Below are 23,764 nucleotides of genomic sequence, written 5' to 3'. Positions count from 1 at the left end.
TAGAAAGCTAGCTCAAAATTTTACAAATCATTGTGAAATAGAATTGTCCTAATTCGGACATACGCTATGTCAAAATCATCCCGCAAGATAAGAATGCAAATCTGGACAAATCCTATTCCGATTTGGACTTACGTTATCTTTATCCTAATTGGACTAGGAGATAAACCTCCGAATTTCCTACGATTACTAGGGCTTCTAGGACAATCCTAAGACCTATAAATAGACCTCTAAGCCTCACAATACAATAGACAATTTCAAGGATACTAAGCTTTGGTAGAGGAATTGGAGGCTACTTCAAGGAGCTGTTTTTGGGTTCTTTCTTTCCCTTTTCTTTTTAGTTTTCTTTTAATTATGTATAACTAACTCCTTAGTAGAGCTATATTGAAGTCCTAATTATGTTTATTTAATATTTCAATATTAATGCCTTTGTGATAATCATATTGTGATGCTTAATTTGATTAATTTATGTTTCATTGAATTCCTCATATGTGTGTGATTGGCCATTTTATGCATGTGGTATGTATAAGTTATTTAAGTCAATTTGGATGATCGAGTCCTGGGCTTAATAAAGTAACAAAAACACCTCACCACGGGTTCTTGGGTTAATCAACATGGGGAACCGGGAGTATACACCTATGCCCTAGGCCTCATGTGTTTGTCGATTTCCATATATTTATGCTTTCTTAAAGAACAACTTAGTAGACATACATGCTAAATCCTTTAAGAAAAAAAAAATTAGAGTAGACACTCATGCCTGATTCGTTGCTTAGGGAGATCAATAGCTTAAGGAGTAGACACCCATATCCTTAGGTTGGCAAACATTTAGTATTCATAATATGATTAGAGTATTGGCATATTGTTATATTATTTGAGCATGATTAGTGATAGATATCAAAGTCCTACCTTTTATTTATCTTTATTTATTTTCAATAAATCAATATCAATTTCATGACAACTTTGATATTTTAATTAATTTTAAATAATATCAACAATTTCCGTGGGAACGATCTCGTACTTGCACCTTATACTACTGTTTTGATCTTGTGCACTTGCTAGTTAAAATATATCAATTATTATCTATTAATTTAGGTAGTATTTGACACATCAAGTGTTTGGGAATCGTTTATTTCCACTTCGTAAACAAACTTTGTGTTGTTTTTGTGATGCTGTTTAATTCTGCTGTGCATGGTTTACTTTATTAAATGGCTTAGTTCCATGTTTTGATTATTTGGTAATTAAAGGTAGAACACGATCCTATTAGATTTTCAATGTGTATAGCCAATGCTTCCAAAAACTCACAAATGAGAAACACCTGGCATTCTTCCGCTCTATGCTTCTTGTGGTGTTTTGTTCCATAGGCTTTTTGTAGGACACCGATTTGATAAATACATAGCACAATCAACAGCTTTCTCCAAAAACTCTTTAGGCATTCTTTTTGTCTTCAACATGCTTCGAGCCATATTGAGAACTGTTCTATTCTTCCTTTCAACAACACCATTTTGTTTTGGTGAGCTCGGAACCGCTAAAGGACAATGAATTCTGTTTGCTTCACAAAATTCTTTAAATTCATTAGATGTGAATTCGTCTCTTCTACCAAATCATAAGGATTTAATACAATTGCCACTTTGTTTTTTCACAAAGGCTTTGATTTTTTGAATACTTCAAATACTTGATATTTTTCCTTTAAAAAATAGTCCCAAGTCTTTAGACTAAAATCATAAATGAAAAGAAGGAAATGTCGATATTTACTGACTAAAGATGGCTTCATTAGACCCCAAACATCCGCATGAACAAGTTAAAGCGGTTCATTTGCTCTTGTAGTAGATTCTTTTGGAAAGCTTTTCCGAAATTGTTTGCCGACAAGACATCCTTCGCAAAATTGATCCAATTGATTGATAGAAGGCAAGCCATTCACCATCTTCTTTTGTGCCAACAATTTTAATCCGCCAAAATTTACATGCCCAAATCTCAAATGCCAAAGCCAAGATGAATCTTTCAAGCAAGTCTTAAGACATTTAGCCACATCCGTTTGAATATTTAATAAGAACATTCTATTGCTATTCATGGGAACTTTCGCTATCAAATTCTTCTTGTCATCTCTTAGTAAAAGACTATAATTTTTCATATGAAGTTCATAGTCTTTTTCCAAGAGTTGTCCCAAGCTCAAAATATTACTTTTCATACTTGGAACAAAATAAACATTTGTAATAAATTGATGTCCTCCATTTTTCAAGTGAATTGCGATTGTACATTTCCCTTTTATTGGAACTTTTGGCAAGTCTCCAAAAGAAACACTCCAGCTCACCGATTCATCAAGCTCGACAAACTTGTTTTGTCTCCACATATATGGTCGCTTGCCGTGTTGTCAAGATACCACGAGTTCTTCTCTCATCTTTCTTCTCCATTATAAGCTAGCAACAAAGTGGGCTCCGCTTCCTCGTTTAATTGGCTTCCTCTTCAACATTGTTATCATCGCTTCTACAGTCCCAAGCATAATGACCATATTTTTGGCAATTATAACATTTAACTTGAGATTTATCATACCTTCTTCCATATTGCTTCCAATTATTTCCTCTTTCTCGTCCTCTTGATAGTTGACCTTTCTCTTCGTAATTGTTCCAATTACACACGCCTCTTCCTCTTCCTCTACCATGGCCACGACCACGTCCTCGTCCTTGTCCTCTTTGACTCATTTCTTGCTCTTCTTCCTTCCCTTTGAAAAAGAGTTTTGTAGCAAGAATTTACTCCAATGGCTCTTCCTTCTTCTTGAGCCTTTCTTCATGGGCTCGAAGAGATCCCATGAGTTGATCAATACTCATGGTTTCTAAATCTTTTGACTCTTAAATAGCTACCACACTATAGTCAAATTTTTGTTGCAAGGAACGGAGGATCTTCTCAATGACTCGAACATCTTCCAATTTTTCTCCATATCTCGTCATTTGATTTACTATGGCCAACACCCTTGAAAAATAATCCGCAATCAACTCGGATTCTTTCATTTGCAAAACTTCAAATTCGCGTCTTAATGTTTGAAGGTGAACATTCTTCACTTTATCAACTCCTTGATAGGAGTTTAGGAGAATCTCCCATGCTTGCTTGGAGGTGGTTGCATTTGCCACCTTCTCAAACATAGCTTCGTCCAAACATTGATGAATAAGAGTGAGAGCTTGTTGATCCTTCTTTCGAAGTCTTTGAAAAGCCTTTCTTTGATTAGGACTTGATGCAGCGCGACTTAGTGGGCTACAACGAAGAATAACAATAAAGTAGCGGATATGTAATTCTAGATCTTGAGTCTATCAATGACCTCAGAGTTCTTCTCAAAATATAGAGTCTATCTATGATTTTAAGGGAAAATATGAAGAAAACTCACCTATAAGTAATTATTATTCAACAAAATCAATAATAAACAACAATTGTTTTCTTTGGAGGCTATGATGTACAAATTTAATTGTACTCGCAAGCGCACGAGTCGTGTGCAATATAGTGTGTGTGCAAGTGCGAGGTCGATCCACAGGGAATTGTGTTTGTGAAATTTAATTTATATCTAAATCAATTATATCTTAACCTAGTTCCGAATGATTTTGATTTTGAAAATAAACTAACATAAACTAAATAAAATAAAAATAATCAAAAGATAAACAACTAAGGTTTTAGAATTCACCTCACCAAATCAAAGCATACATTCTTATGTTTTCATTCATGCATCCGACAAACAATTAAACCCTATATATGTTCTATTGTTTTTTTATAAACCAATTGAATCATTCGATGAATCCATCTCTATTACAAATCACAACGAATATTCAATTGAGATCAAATCATCCATTGTATCCGTAAATCACAATGGATATAAGTCTCAATCAAATCATTCGATGTATCCGTTGGATGAAACACAACGAATATCCAACGTTTTCACGATTTATAAACAACAATCAATCACAATTTTGTCACACAATTGAATTGAAACGAACATACATTACATTAAACGACGGATTTGTACGAACAAAACATAAAAATATAAAACTAATCAATGGCGAGGCTTCATCTTCAACCTTAGTTGAAGATTTAGCCTCTCATGACAAATGAAATCATAAAGAAGCTAAATTAATTCATTAAAATTAAAAACTTACAAAAGAATTCGAGTTCCAAGCTACAAAAACCCAGAAAACATGAAAAACGACCAAGAACGGCGCCCCCGGCGCGTCTCCGTCTGATCCCCCTCAATTGTGAGGCTTAGAGGCCTATTTATAGGGCTTAGGAGATTCCTAGAAGCCCTAGTAATCCTAGGAATTTCTGAGATTTAAGTCCAAGCCCAATTAGGTTAAAGAAAACCTAAGCCCAAATCGGAATAGGATTCGCCCAGAATTGCGGTCCTATCTTGCGGCATGATTTTGGCCTTGCGGCACTCCGAATTGGGAAAATTCTATTTCAGAATGAATTGTATAAGTTTGAGTTATCTTTCCAATGCCGCTTGAATCACCTCAATCGAATATCTGAACTGAAAGTTATGGCCAAAATACCGAGACGTATTCAGAATCCAATTTTGCATCCAATCCGATTTGACTTCAAATTGAGAAATTCCGAATTAATCCTTTCCTTTATTTGATTAAACTTTAACCATGATTGGTTAAGCTTAACCATATCTTCTAGATCTTCCCAATTTGCCCTTTAAGCTTGGAATTTTTCCAGAAACGCTTTATTTTCTTCCAAAAGCCTATAAAACAAAGAAAATACAAAAAGAAGTAAAATGGCCTAATTAACCAAAACTAAAGGATTAAAACATGCAAGTTAAGGGTGAAAATATGAATATTCTAGCACTTATCACACCCCCCAAACTTACATATTGCTAGTCCCTTAGCAATACAAAACTAAAAACAAGAATGGAAAAACAGAAAACAAAAGATAAATCCATCTTTCGTGGGATGTACGATTGCATTTAGCGTATGCAACAAGCCTTTTAAACCCCTAGGCATCCCTAGAGGACGAGTGAAGTCTCGTGAGGGTTTAATAGAAATGATACCCACAAACATTTTTAGCACTATGTCATTGACAAACACAATTTTCATACAAACATATGGTTCTCATATCATGAGCAGGTTTAACAAAGTAAACACCACAATCAAATCATCAAGCCAACCACAAATCATTCAACTCAAAGGTGGAAATTTGAGACAACACAAGCTCCAAATGTGCAAAGTGAGACTAACACAGAGTTAAGAGGCTTCAATTTTTCTCAAAGTTTGGTGTACCTCAAAATTCATAGGAATTTACACAAATGAAAACACCAAAGGCTTAGATCAAGACATGCATTTTTGTTTTTGTTTTTTTTGTTTTTATATATATATATATATATTTTATTTTCATTTTTTTTTGTGTAGGCTGTGCAATGTTCGGCTCCCTTAAGCTTTCTAATTGACGTATGTAACGAGTATTGGGCCAGTGACTCCCAAACCAGATGGTTTTAGGGCACTAGATGTAAAACATCCCTAAGGCTTAATTACTCAAGTCAAAAAGGCTACAAAGCCAAACTAGCCATACAGTCAACCAAGTTGAATTTCTCATCTTTTTACGCGAACACTCAATGCTTAGTGAGGCATGAGATCCGGTTACTCAATGAAAAGCTCAAACTGATGATGACAATTTTTTTTTTTTTTTAATTTTTTATCTTCAAGCCAAGGTTTCATCAACACTTCATCCTACAAATCACAAGGCACACCCTAATCAATCCAAATCTCATACCTCACAAACTTTATGCTAGTGTGCTTGTGATAATCAACTCAGACATGTGAAGTCTCTCTAATCCACCGAATGAGTCAAAGGACTCGGATTTCTAATGACATGTAGTGTTCAAAAAGTTAAACACACTAATGACATGCAAACCACAGTTATGATGTAACTCATGACCAATCAACAACATAGCACAATTTTTTTTTTTTTTAAAACAAAACAAACAGATAAAAACAAACAAAAAGACACAAACAAACAAAAAGACAATGTGTTTGTCCACACCCCCAAACTTAAATGACACATTGTCCCCAATGTAGCAAGAGACACAATACCGTAGGATGCGGAAACTCGAGTGTGCAAAGGCCAGGGCGTCCCCCAAACTTGAACACCAAAACACCTGTCAAAATCTAGTAGCAATATTTTCTCATAGAAACAAATATCAAAAGATTAATTGCTGATAGAAATAAAAAGAAAATGACACAAAATGAAATGACAAAAAGGAAAAGAAATCAAAATAAAGTGCTGAAAATAAAAAGAAAGAAAGAATACCACACTTTCCTCGATCATTTGGGTGTCCAACCAATCCCTTCCATCCTTTCTTCTTAAGAATTTGATATCCCTCTGGAAGGATGTTTTGCCGTCTCAGGTAGCCTAGTTGCTTGCTTCGAAGGATCTTCTTATGAACATGGTTCCTAGATTTGTGACCTTGTGTGCATAGATCCTTGAGAATTTCAGCATGAGACGGCTCTTTGAGACATTGAAGAATTGAAGGTTGGGGTTCATGAATTGTCTCAAGAGGGATTTTGATGAAGGAGTGAGCTTCAGTACTCACTCCCTTGTCACTGGACAGATTTGGAGTTGATGGGGGCTCAATGTGATCAACCTGCTCCTCTTTTTCTTTCTCCTCATGGTTACCCACAATGAAAGGCTCAGCTGCTAATGAGGGTGAGTTAGGGAATGATATCTCAGTGGTTTCCCCATTTTCAATTCGCATCTTAGGAGTGGAGTCCAATAAGGCATCAGCTTGCTCAAGTAACTTGTCAAGGTCTAGGTCACATCCAAATTGAGCAAAGCACTTTCCCAATGGGTCCTCTAGACTTGTCTCATCAACAGTCTCCTCAACAATTTTCTCTCTCCTAATTGGGGTGGTGGCTTTGACATGCTCATGATAAGGATTGCTAGAATCATCCTCATCAATCATGTAGTGCCTTTCAGCCATCAACTGACTTTGAAGCTCTTCTTCCTCTATTCTAGTGAGTTCAGCAACTAAATAACCAAGCTGTCCTTCCAACTTTTCAATTGCTTGAGTGTTGGCCATGGCTGCATTCTTCACTTCATTTATGGCTTGGGAGTTGACCATGGTGGCATTTTTAAGCTCTTGCAAGGTTTGGCCATTAGACTGTATGAACTCTTTGAGGGTGTTTTCCAATGATAAATCTTGTGGAGGATAATTGCAGGGTGAAGGGGTAGAGGATTGGTTGTCGAACTGCGGATATTCAGGATGGTGCAGTTCATCAAATTGGGGAGCATAATTTCCCGTAGCATTAGCTTGCCACGAGAAATTAGAATGGTTGCTCCAATCGAGGGTGTAGCAATTGAAATTTGATTCAGACCCCAAACTGGAGAAATTGGTGTTCATCTGCTCATGTGAAAAATTGGAAAATTGTCCCCAAGATGGACAATTACCTGAACTATGATAAGGGTTAGAGCAGTATGAACATGGTCCATGTGGGTGAAAATGATGAGGATGGTTGGAAAAAGCGGGTGTCCTACAACTAAGGGTAGCATTAAAATTACCTAAAGGAAAATTCATGCTTATCCTCACTCTTTAAACAAAGCACACTTCCACATGAAACATTAACCAAAATTTTTTTTGGATTTTTTTGGATTTTTTTTTTTAAAAATAAAATAAACAAAAATACCAAAAATTAAAAACAAAAAATCAAAACAAAAACTCACAAAACGGACCAAACATAAGTTTGGCAAAATTCAAGGTGCTGGCCCGTTTTGGTGTAGTCTGCGAAGGTGCACTCGAGCGCAAGTGATGTGCGATCGAGCGTACATGGGCGCGGGGTGTGCGCTCGCGCGCACCTGCGGAAGTGTCGAGCGCAGGCACGCGGGATGCTTGCTGCGTTAGGCTCGAATGCGCTCGAGTGTAGGTGATGTGCGATCAAGCGCTTTGGCAGGGACTAGTTCCTTCGGCAGAGCTGCAACAAAAACAACAAAAACAAACAACTTTTTCTCTTTTTTATTTTTTTATTTTTATTAGTAACTATAAACAGAAACAAATAAAAAAAATAAAAATAAAAGGCAACAAACTGTAAAAAGAAAATAACTAGTAGAAAAATAAAATCAATTTAAACAAAAATCAATTTTCACAAACAAACAAATCCCCGGCAACGGCGCCAAAATTTGATGTACAAATTTAATTGTACTCGCAAGTGCACGAGTCGTGTGCAATATAGTGTGTGTGCAAGTGCGAGGTCGATCCACAGGGAATTGTGTTTGTGAAATTTAATTTCTATCTAAATCAATTATATCTTAACCTAGTTCCGAATGATTTTGATTTTGAAAATAAACTAACATAAACTAAATAAAATAAAAATAATCAAAAGATAAACGACTAAGGTTTTAGAATTCACCTCACCAAATCAAAGCATACATTCTTATGTTTTCATTCATGCATCCGACAAACAATTAAACCCTATATATGTTCTATTGTTTTTTTATAAACCAATTGAATCATTCGATGAATCCATCTCTATTACAAATCACAACGAATATCCAATTGAGATCAAATCATCCATTGTATCCGTAAATCACAATGGATATAAGTCTCAATCAAATCATTCGATGTATCCGTTGGATGAAACACAACGAATATCCAACGTTTTCACGATTTATAAACAACAATCAATCACAATTTTGTCACACAATTGAATTGAAACGAACATACATTACATTAAACGACGGATTTGTACGAACAAAACATAAAAATATAAAACTAATCAATGGCGAGGCTTCATCTTCAACCTTAGTTGAAGATTTAGCCTCTCATGACAAAAGAAATCATAAAGAAACTAAATTACTTCATTAAAATTAAAAACTTACAAAAGAATTCGAGTTCCAAGCTACAAAAACCCAGAAAACACGGAAAGCGACCAAGAACGGCGCCCCCGGCGCGTCTTCGTCTGATCCCCCTCAATTGTGAGGCTTAGAGGTCTATTTATAGGGCTTAGGAGAGTCCTAGAAGCCCTAGTAATCCTAGGAATTTCGGAGATTTAAGTCCAAGCCCAATTAGGTTAAAGAAAACCTAAGCCCAAATCGGAATAGGATTCGCCCAGAATTGCGGTCCTATCTTGCGGCGTGATTTTGGCCTTGCGGCGCTCCGAATTGGGAAAATGATATTTCACAATGAATTGTATAAGTTTGAGTTATCTTTCCAATGCCGCTTGAATCACCTCAATCGGATATCTGAGCTGAAAGTTATGGCCAAAATACCGAGACGTATTCAGAATCCAATTTTGCATCCAATCCGATTTGACTTCAAATTGAGAAATTCCGAATTAATCCTTTCCTTTATTTGATTAAACTTTAACCATGATTGGTTAAGCTTAACCATATCTTCTAGATCTTCCCAATTTGCCCTTTAAGCTTGGAATTTTTCAGAAACGCTTTATTTTCTTCCAAAAGCCTATAAAACAAAGAAAATACAAAAAGGAAGTAAAATGGCCTAATTAACCAAAACTAAAGGATTAAAACATGCAAGTTAAGGGCTGAAAATATGAATATTCTAGCACTTATCAGGCTATAAGCATATATTTATAGCCTAAAACCCTAAACCTAATAAAATATGACATAAATACCTCAAAACCCTAAACCTAATAAAATAACGAAATAAAGACTCCCAAAACCCTAACCCTAATAAAATAACAACATAAAGTCGGTTCAGAAAATAAAACAAACTGATGGGTATGCAATTTGCATCAGAACTCAAAGAAACTTCATCACTAGGCTCATCGTAGCCTTTTTCTATAATCTCCCAAGCATCTTGCGATCCAAGCAATGCCTTCATAATAATTTACCAATTATCAAAATTGTTTTTGGAATGGTCAGCGAATTGAAATGGGAAGGTTGAATTGGCCATTTCTCTAGGACATATCAACTATGAGGAGTTTGTCAAAGTCATGATGGCCACGTGAGGACCACTCAACGAAATCTAAAATTTGGTTAAGCATACAAATATAAAAGGGTACCGGGTAGATAAGTTTGATGGCATTTCTATTTCCCATTAGGACATCTTTCGCATGTCATTAGCCTTGGTTTGTTGGTAGTCTCTTCCTGTTAGCATTATTTGTGGCACTGTTTTTTAGTATCTACTTGTTTGCTCTGATACCACTTTGTTGAAAATCGGAAATAACACTCACTTAGAGAGAATACAAAATAAGAAGAGGAATGTTCAACTTTATTCAACTTAATAAAATAACTTGCTTACATGGGTATTTATAGGATACAAATGACCTTTCTAACTTCTTCACAATAACTTCATTCATTTACATCTCATATAACTCCCATGTAACTCTTATGTAAAATAACTCTTGAAAAATTAAAAGACACAACCTCTTTAACTCACTTAGTAACATATGAGAATATGAAATGAAAAGACTCAACTAAATATTATTAAAATTAAGTTTATTAGTTAACATTAATATGCTCACCATCCTATTTAAATGATCTAAACAAATTTCTATCGTTTTTGGAAATTGAAGACCTTAATGGACACAGCAAACATAAATGCAAAGAGTAATGTGAACCCAACAACGGCAGCCGCAGCCACCGCCACGAATTCATGTTTGAAACCAAAATATTCTCTAACAAAATCTTCAACTGTTTCACCAGTTTCAAGGATGTTCTTCTTATCTCCAAATTCTGATGCAGTCATCCCATACAAGGTCCAAGCTATTGGACATACCCAAGAGTACCATCTCCACCAAATGGGGATCCTCTGTTGTTAATACCATGTAGGCAAATGAAAGCAGAGGGAAAGAGATTAGTCATATTGAAATTAGGGGATATTGCAATTGAAAGAATTTGAGGTGGAGAAACTTACAGGTCGTGGGATTATGAATCCTGAAAAGAGGTTCCATGTTGTATAAAATGCATAAGCAATTACGTAAGCAATGTGGTCGTTTGGTGTCACGCCAACAACCATCATGCCATAGAAGGTGAAGTACAATAGTGAAAAATACATGAAAAATAGATACCAAAAGAACTTGGGAGCAGTCCATTCAAATCCATTCATTGCATATACTATGACACCATAGGACACAGCTTGTACAAAAACATATGGGAGCTCAATCACAATCTGCAACCAAAGATTAAATCGCATAATATTGATAAAGTTTTAAGTGACATCTAAAAGTTTTTTTTTTTTGATAACGTGGAATCTTTCTAAAGTAGGGCCCTTCAGACCCGTCCCAATATAGAAAAACCAAAATCTCTACTTGAGTCCGGACTCAAACACAAGATCTCGAGGTAGAACACCACTGAGGCTTCCATTCGAGCTGCCCATGCAGGGCAAGTGACATACAAAAATTATTGATCATACTACACATGAACAATAGCCTGAAGAATAGCGTTTACCTGTGCAAAAGCATATGGCAAGGCTGAATACATCCCAGCTGCTCTTTCTCTATAGAAGACTGTTCGTTCAACAGCCACTATTGGCTGCACTGAGTTAGAGTTTTTAAAACCAATAAAGAGAACAGCAGCATACATGGAACCCACAGCATTGAATACGTCTTGTTGCTTTGTCCTGTAATTATCAATGTCAAGAATTAATTAAAAATCTCAAAGACAATTACAAGAATTTTCTCATTTATATCTTAACTTACGTTTTGGAGCCAAGGTTCCAGAACATTGTCCCGAACATCAGGGCTATGATCATCGTGAAGAGAAACCTTACAGCAGTGTATAGTGGGTTGCGCCAATATGACCAGTGTTGTTTCCATAAGCAAGCCATGAATTGGGAGAAATATGACTGTGAATATTGATTAGGGAAGTAGAGGTCCTTTGATCCAAGAATAGGGCTGCTCAATTCTCTAACAAGTGCTTTGTTTCTCCTGGGATATATATATATATATATATATATGCAATTCATGAGTATATTGGCAAAAAAGTACATTACTATGAGAAAGATATTCTAGTACTGTGGGTGCATATGATTAGAGTTACCTGTACAACTCTGAATTTCTGTATTCTTTAGCAAAGTCAATCCCCAAAGCTGATTCACGTGCTGAAGAAGTAACTTCTAGCATCCAAGTAGCTGGATTGTAACCATCTTGAATTCCAGTAACTCCTATTCCCTTTGTAAACACAGAGTAAATGCATCAGCAAACCTTCCAGAAAGATAAAGATCAAAGTATGCATCTGCTGACATTCTGCACAGATACCTCAAAATACTTGATTAAATGACAGGAATGACGACCCAATGGCCCTACATACATCTCTTGCCCCCCTTGCTTCATTAGGAATAGCTGCACAAAAGAGACGATCATAACCTCCAATTTTGAGGTTGCAATGGAAGTTTAAACAAAAATATTTTTCCTTTTTATTTCATAACCAGTTGCAAAATTAGCCGAGGCACACATCACAAATTGTGTTGATTTATTAGTATTAGTCACACCTCATCAAAAGCTTCAAATATGTCGATGCTTGGCTGATGGATGGTGCACACAACCGTTCTTCCTGTGTCGACGGTGTTCCTAACGGTTCTCATGACAATAGCAGCAGCTCTAGCATCCAGCCCTGAAGTTGGCTCATCCATGAAAATTATGGAAGGGTTGGCAACTAGCTCTACTGCAATGGTTAGCCTCTTGCGTTGCTCGGTTGAGAGACCGTTCACACCAGGCAACCCAACTAATGATTGCCTCAGTGGTTTTAGCTCCACAAGCTCCATAACTTCCTCAATGAACATCTGCAAAAACATTTTTCATTTTCAAAAATCAACATAAGTAAACATTCAGGCTGCTTGTGGTTGACTCAAACTTCTTAGGGTAAACTTCATTATTGTTGCAAAACCGCCTATACCGCAGAAAGTAAGTATTAAGTTTTCCAGCTTTTTATCATTCAGAGATCCTTAAGTGGCAAATAAAGCTTCAAAATACAGTTTTAATTGCAAGTAAAGAAATACGTGAAACTCCAAGGCTGAACAAATTTCGAGTTTTAGATGCCAACCTTCCTTGTTTCAAAATCGACATCAGCAGACAGACGGAGCCATGCTGAATAGAGCAAGGACTCATAGACAATAACATGAGGAGAGTGGATGTCGTTTTGCTCACAATATCCAGAAACTCGAGCAAACGTTTCTTGCTTCTTTGGGTACCCAGAAATTGTGATTTTCCCGTCAATATATCCACCAGTTTTTCTATCGGCCAGCACATCCATCAGAGTTGTTTTACCAGCACCACTGACACCCATCAGAGCTGTGAGAACTCCTGGCCTGAAAGCACCACTCACACCCTTTAAGAGCACCAATTTGTCCTCGGTAACACCTTTATTCTTCATTTCCTGCACGGTTTTCTTAAAGTATTAATTAAACGATTACATTATTCCTTCTCATGATCATTAGCTTAAAATTTTGAATAAGTGATTATTTAATACGGTATCCGAGCCAGAACTCTTGAGTTCGAACTCCAATTCTAACATTCAAACCCCATTTCAGTTAAATATTCAACTTGTAGAACATTACCTATTAAATGAGAGTTTCAACCCACACAAGAGTTTGATTAAATTTATTCTTTTATATAGGCTTAAGCTTTAGCATAAGTCGTGATTTAACAAAGCTACCTGTGGCATGTCAATGCAGTACGTAATTTCATCAAAGGTAAGGGTATGCTGCTCAAATGGAAGAACGATTCCTCCTTTCCTGCTAATTTCATTTCCACTCTCTGCAGGCCGAAAACATTCAATTAGATTGAAGTTGAAGAGAAATAACATAAATGAAAAAACAAAGAACACACATCCACACATACAAGAATAATATAACTTTAAGTTGAAGATATATCACCTATGTTGTTGGTTCCGTGACTTGAGTTATTTCCTCGAGGTGGTGATCCAATGGCTTTTCCACATCTGTCATCATATCCATTGCTTTGAGGCTCTTCTGATTTAACAGCCTCTGGCTTCCCCAAAGCTGCACAATCATTTTTACAGTATTACTAGATATAAAACTGTATATATATATATATATATATACATATCAAAGTGGATAGAGTGGCGATACTCACGATTGAAAAAAGTGAGAGCAAGAGTGAAGCCAGCATTGAAAAGTAATACATATCCAACTAATGCTCCTACGCCTATCCAATACCAATATGCATGAGAGAAGAATCCGCGAGACTTCAAAACTTCAACCCCCAGTGGTTCCGTTGAGTTTGGTAGAACCTTTAACAGAGAAAACATTCTCAAATATCAAACAATTATAAGAGACAACCAAAATAAGTTCACATGCAGCAACCAATTCAAGAAATTACTTGTTTCCAACTCTTCCCAAGGAACTCGTTGACTACTAAAGCATTCTGCCCATACATCATGGGTGAAATCCAGTAACCCCATATCCACCATTGCTTTATGTTCTCTGTGGCAGTAAGCAACAAAGCTATAAGCATCAATTACGTAGCAGTCGTATAACTGACATTTTTCACTGCCATGTCTTGTCAGTTATTTAGCAGTCATATAACACTCTAATAAATAGCATTTTTTATGATAGAAAAGCCACGTTTTGTTAGTGTATGAACAAGTTAAATTATATTATACCTCTTGAGAGGACAAAGCCACTCAAAGCGAAAAGCACGACCAATGCTAATGACCCAAATGTGTTGGCAACAATTAGGTTCCCTCTACCAGTTACAGCAATAAAGCGGAATAATGCAGAAGCCATCTGATTTACAAGGAAGAGCACAAGGTGCTGCCTAAACAACCTGCAATATATTATTTATGTTCATATCACATATTCTCGAGCACTTAATAACAAAAGTAATGAGATTTTTAATTTTTTTTTTTTTTTTCGTCTTTATCTTTTACCTTCCAACATTTGGGTCAAAACCAATGACATAGTAGGTGATGAAAACCCAGATAGCAACTTCTAGAGACGACATAGGGATCTTGATGATCCATGTAGGGAGAGAGTAAGCCCATGGAGGATAGAATAGGAGCTTCCTTTGCTTGAAGAAAACTGGAAGCTTTTCAACGGTCATGGAAATCTCAGGTGTGCCACTAAACATGAGAATAACGACACTATAGAACAAAGCACCAGTATAGATTCTTCCATCAGTTTCTGAATCGTGGTGCATCTCAGTTCGTAGAAAAAGTGTCATGGCAATCAGTGCCATTATTGTAAGCTAAAAGCACAAAGCACAAAGATAGTAATATTCAGTCAAATTCATGTACAATGAAATTTAATGTAAATAAATAAATAAATAAGAAACAAGGTGAAAATAGAGGTAAAATATATATTTACTTGGGTGAGCTTGAAAATGTAGACAAACGAATTCCTCTTCATGAGCAAGAATTCTCTTGACAAGCAAGCTTTCAACAGCTCCTCCTTTTTGACACCATATTTTCTAGTTGTCAATGCAGCAGGGTGGCTGTCAGCCTTGTTGAATGGAGTTGCAAGTTCATCTCTAAGCTTCCGCCCCACATGGAATGATTGGAATGCCTTAGCAAATTCCTTAACGGTGACAAAACGGTAAAGCTCATTTTTTTGAGCCCAATACTGCTGCTGATCTTTCCTTGATGTCACCTATCACAAATTAATTGTACATGAATTCCTACATGAGATTCTACACACGTATGCAATGCTATCTTCTTGGAAGATAATAATTGCTAACCAAAACTTTATTTACCCTCCATCTTTCCGGATTGAGATCTCCTATAATTTCTTTTAAATTTTAGATTATCAAATTCATAAATTTCAACAATTTATCTCATCTAAGTGTATAAAATAAGTCATATTTCAGCATTTAATGAGAAAACTACTAAACCTACATTTCCTTGGAACAAGATTCTCTCCAATTCAAATGAACTGCATAATATCCACTTAGTTATAGTAGTGAGGTATTTTTGTTTTTTTACTTTTTAAAAAGACAAAAATACCCATCCACTATAACTGAATATTCTTCGGTTGAAATGAAATAGAGATAATCCTAATAAGAGTTGCTGCTATTCATGTTTTCTGCCTTCCATTCAAATGCTGCCACCTCACCTATTGCATCTTAAGAAAATAAGAACAAAAACACAGGATTAACTCCCACAAAAACCCTCATTTTTCCCCCCTCTCTCCGGCGGCAGCAAAGACCTTACCAGAGCCCAGCTAGAGTTGCCGGAGAATACGCTGGAGCTCAACCCAGACCTCTCCAGTGCTCCCTCTCTCTCAAACACACACACAGAGAAAAAAAAGCTACCCAGTGCTCTCTCCCTCTCTTTCTCACACACACGCAGAGAAAAAAAGTTGCCCAGTGCTCTCTCTCTTTCTCTCTCTCACTCACACACACTAGAAATGGCGATGTGCTGTGCCTGCAGAAGATTACATGGGTTTTGAATTGCCCCAGTATACTTGATAAAGAGACTACCTATTTATTTTTATTTTCCAATTCATTGTTTTTTGTAGGGGAAAATTGGCCAGGAAATGTATAGAGAGAGAGAGCACTTGATCTGGGTTTTACAACCAGAGATTGAAACACAAAATTTGACACAATTTTCTAAAACTAGATTTCAATTATCTAATCTGGCTTTTCGGTGACTCAGAAATTTTTTTGGTTCTCCTGCTACCACCGGTGAGAATGAGAGAGAGAAGGAGCACCAGAAATCAAGAGGAGAACCGGCATACCAAATGTCACCGGAGAAAGAGAGAGAGAACACCGGGGAACAAGAGGGACCGGTAGGCTGGTCTAGCCCGAGACCCGCTTGGGTCTGCTGACCTACGGCGGGTCTAAGGCCGGAAGTCTCTCCTTTCTCTCTCTCCATTGAAGCTCAAAATCTAGTGTTTTTGTTGTACGCAATTTTTGTGAAATTATTATACTTTAGCTGAGATGTCTTTCTTCTATTTGGAGGGCAGAAAACATGAGTTTTTTTGCCACACCAAATAGAAGATATTCCCGATCCTAATTCCGTTTCATTGAGGATATCTTACTCATTAACTGCTGAAATATGGTTTATTTTAGACGCTTAGATAAGATGGATGACTGAGATAATATGGCTTATTTTAGACGCTTAAATAAGATGGATGACTGAGATTTATGAATTTGAGAATCTAAAATTTTAGGAATCTCAATCCCATGTTTCGATACTTTTTGGGTAAAGTCCACTTAACCCCTCAAACTATCACCCAATGATAATCTACCTTCAAACTATCAATTGCCCTCAGTGCTAGTAAAATGACGAAATTACCCCTATATAAATTTCAATAAGACAAAAATACCCTTAAAATTTTGAAAAAAAATTAAATATTAGTATTTTTGTTTTTATTTTAGTTAGGATAATTTTGTCATTTTGTTAAAATTAGGAATACATTGTCATTATTTTGATAGTTTTAGGGTAAATTGTCGCAACTGATAATTTGGGGAATAGATTGTCATTAGGTTAATAATTTAAGGAGGTTAAGTGGACTTTATCAATCATACCTTTAAAGTTTAAAAAATTGTAATATCAAGTTCTTGCGCTTCAAAGTTTAAAGTTCAAAATTCGAACTTACTTCTTGCAGGAAGTCGGCCACTCCTTTCCTCTCAGGACATTTAAAGCCCATAAAATCAAAGAAATCTAGAACTTGTTCCCGAGGACCCTGGTACACAATTTGGCCATCAGAGAGAAGAATAATGTCATCAAAAAGATTGTAAGTCTCAGGTGCCGGCTGGAGGAGGGAGATGACGACAGTTCCGTTGAGAATGTGAACATATTGTTTGATTGAATTCACAATCTGAAAAGTTGTCGAGCTATCCAAACCAGTAGATATTTCGTCCATCAGTAGCACCTTAGATGGCCCGACCAACATCTCACCTATATATGTATATATATATATATATAATTTAATAATGTTGGAATAGAAATTAATAATTATTTAGTTTTTATATGTAGTTTGGAATAGAAATGGAGTTACCTGTTGTAACACGCTTCCTTTGTCCTCCAGATATGCCCCGCAAAATTTGACTCCCTACCAAGGTATCTGCGCAGACATCCAATCCCAAAATCTGCAAAGTTGATTGATGATAAAATCATCAATGGACTGAAATAAACTATCTTGCTATTGATCTTTCTTTTCATAATTATTGCAATTAACAAATTTGTATGATGTTACCTTGATAATATAATCTGTTACCACGCTTGCCTCCTGACCTTCTATTGCTACTGCCTGAATTGACAATTCCAATCATATAAGCATGTTTAGCAAAATAAAATATAATAAAAAACTGATAGTAGAATGAAGAAGAGAGAGATGTTGTTTCTTTCATAATTAATAAGTACTTTTAGTGCTATAAAATCTCTTAATGAAATCTCAAGGGGTTGATTCGAGTGGTAAGTTATTTGGTTTGGATAAATTTAAGGTTTGACCCCTTTGAGTGCAAATATTTCTTTGGAACCAGCCACATAGTGGAGGGGCACTTTGCATAATGTACTCTAGATCTAATCGGGGCAAAACCCAATATATTTGGGTTAAAAAAAAAAACTCCTAATGAAATAAGTGACAATGAATTTTTACTTACCTTCATGAAGATATCAATATCAGGATCTGGCCTAATATTGGCTTCTTTCTCTCTTCTTGCTAACTCTGCTAGCATCTCTTTAGTACCACAACAAGGTGTAAAAAAAAACGGAAAAAAGATCAATCAAAAATGTAGGAAAGATATATATAGAGTAATATTGGGGACTATTTTTTTATCCTCTTAAAGTTGATGTGGTTTTAAAAATCACCATTAGATTAAAATTTAAGTATAATTTATCTAAAATTTAATGGTAATTTTAAAAGTTATATTAACTTTAGGAGGATAAAAAAATGATCTCTATCATTACTCTCATATATATATATATATATATATATATATATATAAGAGGAGAAAAAGGAAGGGAATGTTGTAAACTAACCATAACGTGATCCGACCCCTTGACATCTTGCAGAAAAATCCAAGGTTTCCCTCACAGTCATTTCAGCAATATGGAAGTCATGTTGACTAACATAGGCTGCAGTTCTCTGGGGAACAAACTCTTGCATTTTATAGCCATTATAACTCACATTCCCAGAGAACTGGACAAGAATTTTGACTTCCATGTATTAGAAATAAAGCCAGAAAGTAGAATATTATTCAAAACTACAAAGTTGGAAAACATCGTCTACTCTTATGTATATACCTTTAGGTCGGGATCAAGCTCTCCAGCCAAAGCCAACAAGAGTGTGGTCTTTCCCGAACTTGGAGGACCCAAAAGCAATGTCATTCTATGTAAAACATGTCAACCAGGTCAGAAATTAATAATAGAAGTACTAATTAGACAAAGATTGTTGGAGCAGAGGTAATAATTTCGTACCCGGCTCTACAATTCACCTTTCATTTCAATTAAATATTTAACGTACAATTCTTATTAACATAAGTTTTTATGATAAGTTATAATTTAACAAAACAAATACTGCTTTTTCACCTGCTGGGCTTGATAACTCCACTAACATCTTGAAGGATAGACAATTGTTTCTTGCTACTTGGAAGAATATGAAGATAATTCAAGAAATCCTTAAAAATCAAACGACAAAGTAAGTTGTTTAAAATTGAATAAAATGAAAAATATCGAAGTATTTGTATAATATGAACAAATGTTGTACGTATCTACATATTCTTACCAACAGTATGTTAACAGAGAAATTTAAGAATGTAGACAAAGCCCTGCTTCCAACAAGAACCTCTGCCACAACATTTAAATGCTCGAACCGGACTTCAATTGTAGGAATAGTAATTCCAACTCTAAGAAGTTCAAAGAAAAAAAAATTACTCAAAATTCATAGTAAACAAGCGTCCATAAAAATATGGGAAAATTACAGTTTACCCCCTCAAGTTGACAACGTTTTTCAATTTGAACACCCAAGTTTTAATTTTTGCAATCCACCCCCCCAAAGTTTCAAATTTTTTCAATTTGACCAATTGTATCCAAAACTTCTCATATTGCTCCTAATTTTTATTTTTTTTATTTTTTATAAAAAAAATTTAAAAAAATTCGGGATGGCTAATCTGGTCATTTTTACACCCCCCAAATTTGTTTTCGTTTTCATAAAAAATAAAAAAATAAAAATAAAAATCATGGGCAATATGGGATTTTGGGATGATATTGGTCGAATTGAAAAAAATTGGAACTTTGTGGGGGTGCATTGCAAAAATTGAAACTTTGATGTTCGAATTGAAAAACGCTGTCAACTTTTGGGAGGTAAACTATAATTTTTCCTAAAAATATTAAAAGAAAAATGGATGAATAAAATTGGCATTCTGCAATGCATCTAATGGGGTAAAGTTATTAGAATATAAATTAAATAATTAAAAAGTTACATCTTTTTATAAGCTTAACCTTTTGAAATAAGAGGTAATTTACGAGTCTTAGAACAAAGATCCTGAATTCAAACATTTTTTCCGACAATTAATATTTTACGTATTGGGTCTCTTTTATCAAGAGAAAGTTTGAACTCGCACGTAAGTGATAGTATTATAATATAAATTAAATGATTAATACATATTTTTCTATAAACAAATTAAGTTTTTGAAATAAATCGTAATCTAACAAAGGTTACCTGTCGACGCGGTCCTTGAGCTTCAACAAGAATTTCTCATGATCCTCCTGGGGGTCCTTCACCAACCTCTCCATCAAACATTTTCTTTCCTTAAGCCCAAGATGATGCACATCTACCTCAGTGGCATCTCTCTGCGGCGTACTGTAAGTAGCAAGCTTCTCAAGCGCAGCCCATTTGAGAGCTTCTTGGTCGTCTTCTTCCCGTGAAGATCTCGAGAAGACTTCCATGGCATTGTTCCTCCATGCCGACCGCGAACTGCTTAGTCGGAAACTACTGCCAGCCTTATATATATCACCACTCTCCATTGTACCAAAGATTGTTCCCTGTGTTGAACAACTTTGCTGTTGTGTGCGTATTTATAGAGAGGCTGAAGTGCCATGCACGCATGTGGGTGGCTTTCGTTTTTGTGACTGTCCAGGTTCTTTGCATCCTAAAATTTGGTAGTATTTTCTCAAATTAAAAAAAATAAAAAATAAAAATCTCTGGGCAGACATATATTATTGTTTTTAGGAACTTTGGAGGAAGTTCACTTGTCAAATTTTGGAAAAAAACAATAAACAGACTTTGTAAACGACGAAAATGTTTTGATGTTCAAAAGTTCTTTCTCTGCACGTGTGTTAAAGACGGACAAAACTGTGTTAATGGAATACTTAAGGCGGCCATCAGGTCATATATAATACTTTACCTTACCAACCACTCTTTTTACCAAACTCAAACCAAACGCATCAAACAAGACACTCAGCAGCAGTGGAGACAAACACTGGAACACCCCATCCCAATGACACAATATTGTCTGTTTTTTGCTCTCCCAAACTAGACTTTCCAGGAGGTCATCCATCGTGGTACTACTCTCACAAAAGCATGCTTAACTGCAGAATTCTAATAAGATCATGATCATCACGGCTTTAAAATGCATTGTTGTCATTAAGGGTATAAATATACATTTAAGTATATCCGCATCTCTATATCCAAGCGATATGGGATGCCACAATCACCCCCTCTTAGGGCCCAGTGTCCCCGCTGACGACTCTTATGGAATTAACCCATTCTTGGCGTCCCAACGAGTGTCCGCTAGCGACCTTCATGTATTTGTGCACACTACCCTATCTCAAGGGGTAATGGCTCTGATACCATTTGTAACACTCCACCCCAATGACACGTGGCAGATGAAAAATGTTAACTTTGATTGTAAAGTGATAGATTGATGTGGAATTGGACAAGCATTTCAACAAAAAGAATGTGCCAATTGTTTGAAAAAAGAAAAAAAGGTTGAGAATTATCAAAACAACAACAGTTTGGGGAACTGCCGATGAGTTTCACCCTCTTGGAATGGTCTCGTGCTCGTTCAGGCCAGTGTATCGAAGTATATTGGGCAAGTCCACTTAAATTGTTGACGTTCGAGGAGTTATTAAAAACTTAAAAGGCGGTATATTTCGACGTGAGTAGCGCCATTACACGAGGCGTTGGCGGATAATGTTTTTATTTTAGGTTCCGATTATTTAGGTGTTTCCACCAAAAAGGTTTTGTTAAAAAATATTTTCAAGAATTTTAGCTGAAAATATTTTTTGAGGTTTGGATTGTATGAAAATGTTTTCAATTTGACCATACTTTTTTTCAGTCGTAACGAACACTGAAAAATAAGAAAAATAAGAAAAATGTTTTCCATAAAACATTTTACTCATCCCCCTACAAATAGATGAGAGAAACAAAAAGATAGAGAGAGGGAGAGGGTAAGCTTGAGATGAGGAGAAATATAAGAAAACGACCAATCAAGAGCTCACCAGAAGTAAAAATCTCTTACACTTTTATAGAGGTCCGCCCTCAAAAAGGGGAGGCCACTCACAAAAGGAGAGGGGTGAATGGAGGCTACCCTTCACAAAGAGGAGTGGCCACTCATAGAGAGGGGTGACCACCCTTGGTGAGGAGATGTTGCCCCTTACAAGAAAAGTAATGCTAAAAATGATACTTTTATCTTATCACTATTCTATTTTCTTGGCGTGACAATGCCAATCAGCTTTTGAATTATTATTATTATTTTAGCAATGTTAAATATTACACACTCATCCCACCTATTGGGTTGATGAAGTAATCTCCAGCAACCACCTGATTTTTTTTTTTTTTTTAAGAAAAAAAAAATTGGGAAAACTTTGCTTTAGCCCCCTAAACTTTTAGACCTCTCAATCTCTCATTCCCTTAAAAATTATGTGGAGGTGGTCTCTCAAACTAAAAAATCAATTTCCATACACTAAATATTATGAGGAACCATGCACCCCATATAGGCTTTGGAAAATAGAGAATGGAAGGTAATATACAACATTACTCCACAAGTAGTCATGTGACTCATGACCAAAATCTTTCCAAAATACTTCAGTTTGGACCCTCAAAATACCAAATTATCAAAATTCCTAAAAGTTACTTAAAAATTAGGAGAAAGTCCACGTACTCTTCTCAAACTATCACTCAATTGACAATGTTGCTCCTAAACTTTCAATTATGATAATGTTCCTCTTAATAAACAAAAAAATACTAAAACTAATATATATATATCCTTCTGAGTAAAAAAATATCCTTCTTATAATAAAAAAAAAAATTAAAAATTTTGATTTTTTTTATTTTTTTTTTTATAAAAATTGAAATTTTTCGTTTTCTTTTTTTAAAAAATTTTGTTTTATAATTTTTTTAATAAAAATTTCTATTTTAAAAAAATTTTAAATTTTCATTTTAAAGAATTAAAATTTCAAAAACTCTATATTTTTTTAAATAAAAATTTCCGTTAAAAAAATCGTTTAAGAAAATTAAAATTGAAAAAAGTACTTTTTTATTTTTTATTTTTTCGAATTTATAGGGTATTTTTTGATCTTATTGATAAATCTATATGGGTATTTTTATTTTTTTACTAGCCTTCGGGGAGGGGGGACATTGACACAATTGAAAGCTCAAAAGGGACATTGTCAATTGGATTGTAGTTTCATGTACGTATATGAATTTTGACCTAAAAATACATAGGCCAAGAAAACAAAAAATGGTTGCCGAACCACTACCCTTTTTAATATTTTAGAGGGTGGCTGAATAATAGTTCTACTACCACAGTGAAAATCTTCATGTTTGATTAAGTCTTATTGATGTTCTAATGGGGTTGTGTTAACTTATAGCTCAACTGGGCTTGACAGAATGCCTAGTGTTGGCAAAACGGTTTGGCGGGTTGGTTTGGGCCGACCC

At 35.5% G+C, this 23,764-nt stretch overlaps 1 protein-coding gene across 1 annotated transcript; it reads right to left on the bottom strand.

Moving 5' to 3' along the window:
• Window positions 1-10,474: 10,474 nt before the first annotated feature.
• LOC132186262 (pleiotropic drug resistance protein 1-like) lies at window positions 10,475-20,850 on the bottom strand. The gene is made up of 24 exons (XM_059600148.1): window positions 20,546-20,850; window positions 19,610-19,730; window positions 19,414-19,502; window positions 19,129-19,213; window positions 18,865-19,024; window positions 18,486-18,562; window positions 18,080-18,133; window positions 17,882-17,972; window positions 17,480-17,781; window positions 15,248-15,529; window positions 14,812-15,128; window positions 14,545-14,708; window positions 14,262-14,365; window positions 14,016-14,172; window positions 13,796-13,921; window positions 13,576-13,676; window positions 12,964-13,296; window positions 12,413-12,703; window positions 12,174-12,263; window positions 11,962-12,092; window positions 11,622-11,849; window positions 11,371-11,542; window positions 10,838-11,092; window positions 10,475-10,732 (listed from the first exon to the last, which is right to left on the bottom strand). Exons 1-24 carry the CDS (start codon window positions 20,848-20,850, stop codon window positions 10,475-10,477), a joined length of 4,293 nt encoding a protein of 1,430 aa, XP_059456131.1.
• Window positions 20,851-23,764: the final 2,914 nt, after the last annotated feature.

Source organism: Corylus avellana, chromosome ca7 (assembly GCF_901000735.1).
Source record: "Corylus avellana chromosome ca7, CavTom2PMs-1.0".
In the NCBI taxonomy this organism is placed as follows: Eukaryota; Viridiplantae; Streptophyta; class Magnoliopsida; order Fagales; family Betulaceae; genus Corylus; species Corylus avellana.
The sequence above is the reverse complement of the archived record's forward strand: the minus strand, read 5'-3'. Positions and strand labels throughout refer to the sequence as shown.

What these genes read in the sequence shown, in the direction of transcription:
- LOC132186262 (XM_059600148.1), bottom strand. Translation starts at nt 20,850, where the DNA reads ATGGAGAGTGGTGATATATATAAGGCTGGCAGTAGTTTCCGACTAAGC. An exon ending in ACATTTTCAAGCTCACCCAA is followed by an intron (nt 15,129 to 15,247) that starts GTAAATATATAT and finishes TTGTGCTTTTAG; the next exon opens with CTTACAATAATGGCACTGAT. An exon ending in TGCTCTCACTTTTTTCAATC is followed by an intron (nt 13,922 to 14,015) that starts GTGAGTATCGCC and finishes ATGATTGTGCAG; the next exon opens with CTTTGGGGAAGCCAGAGGCT.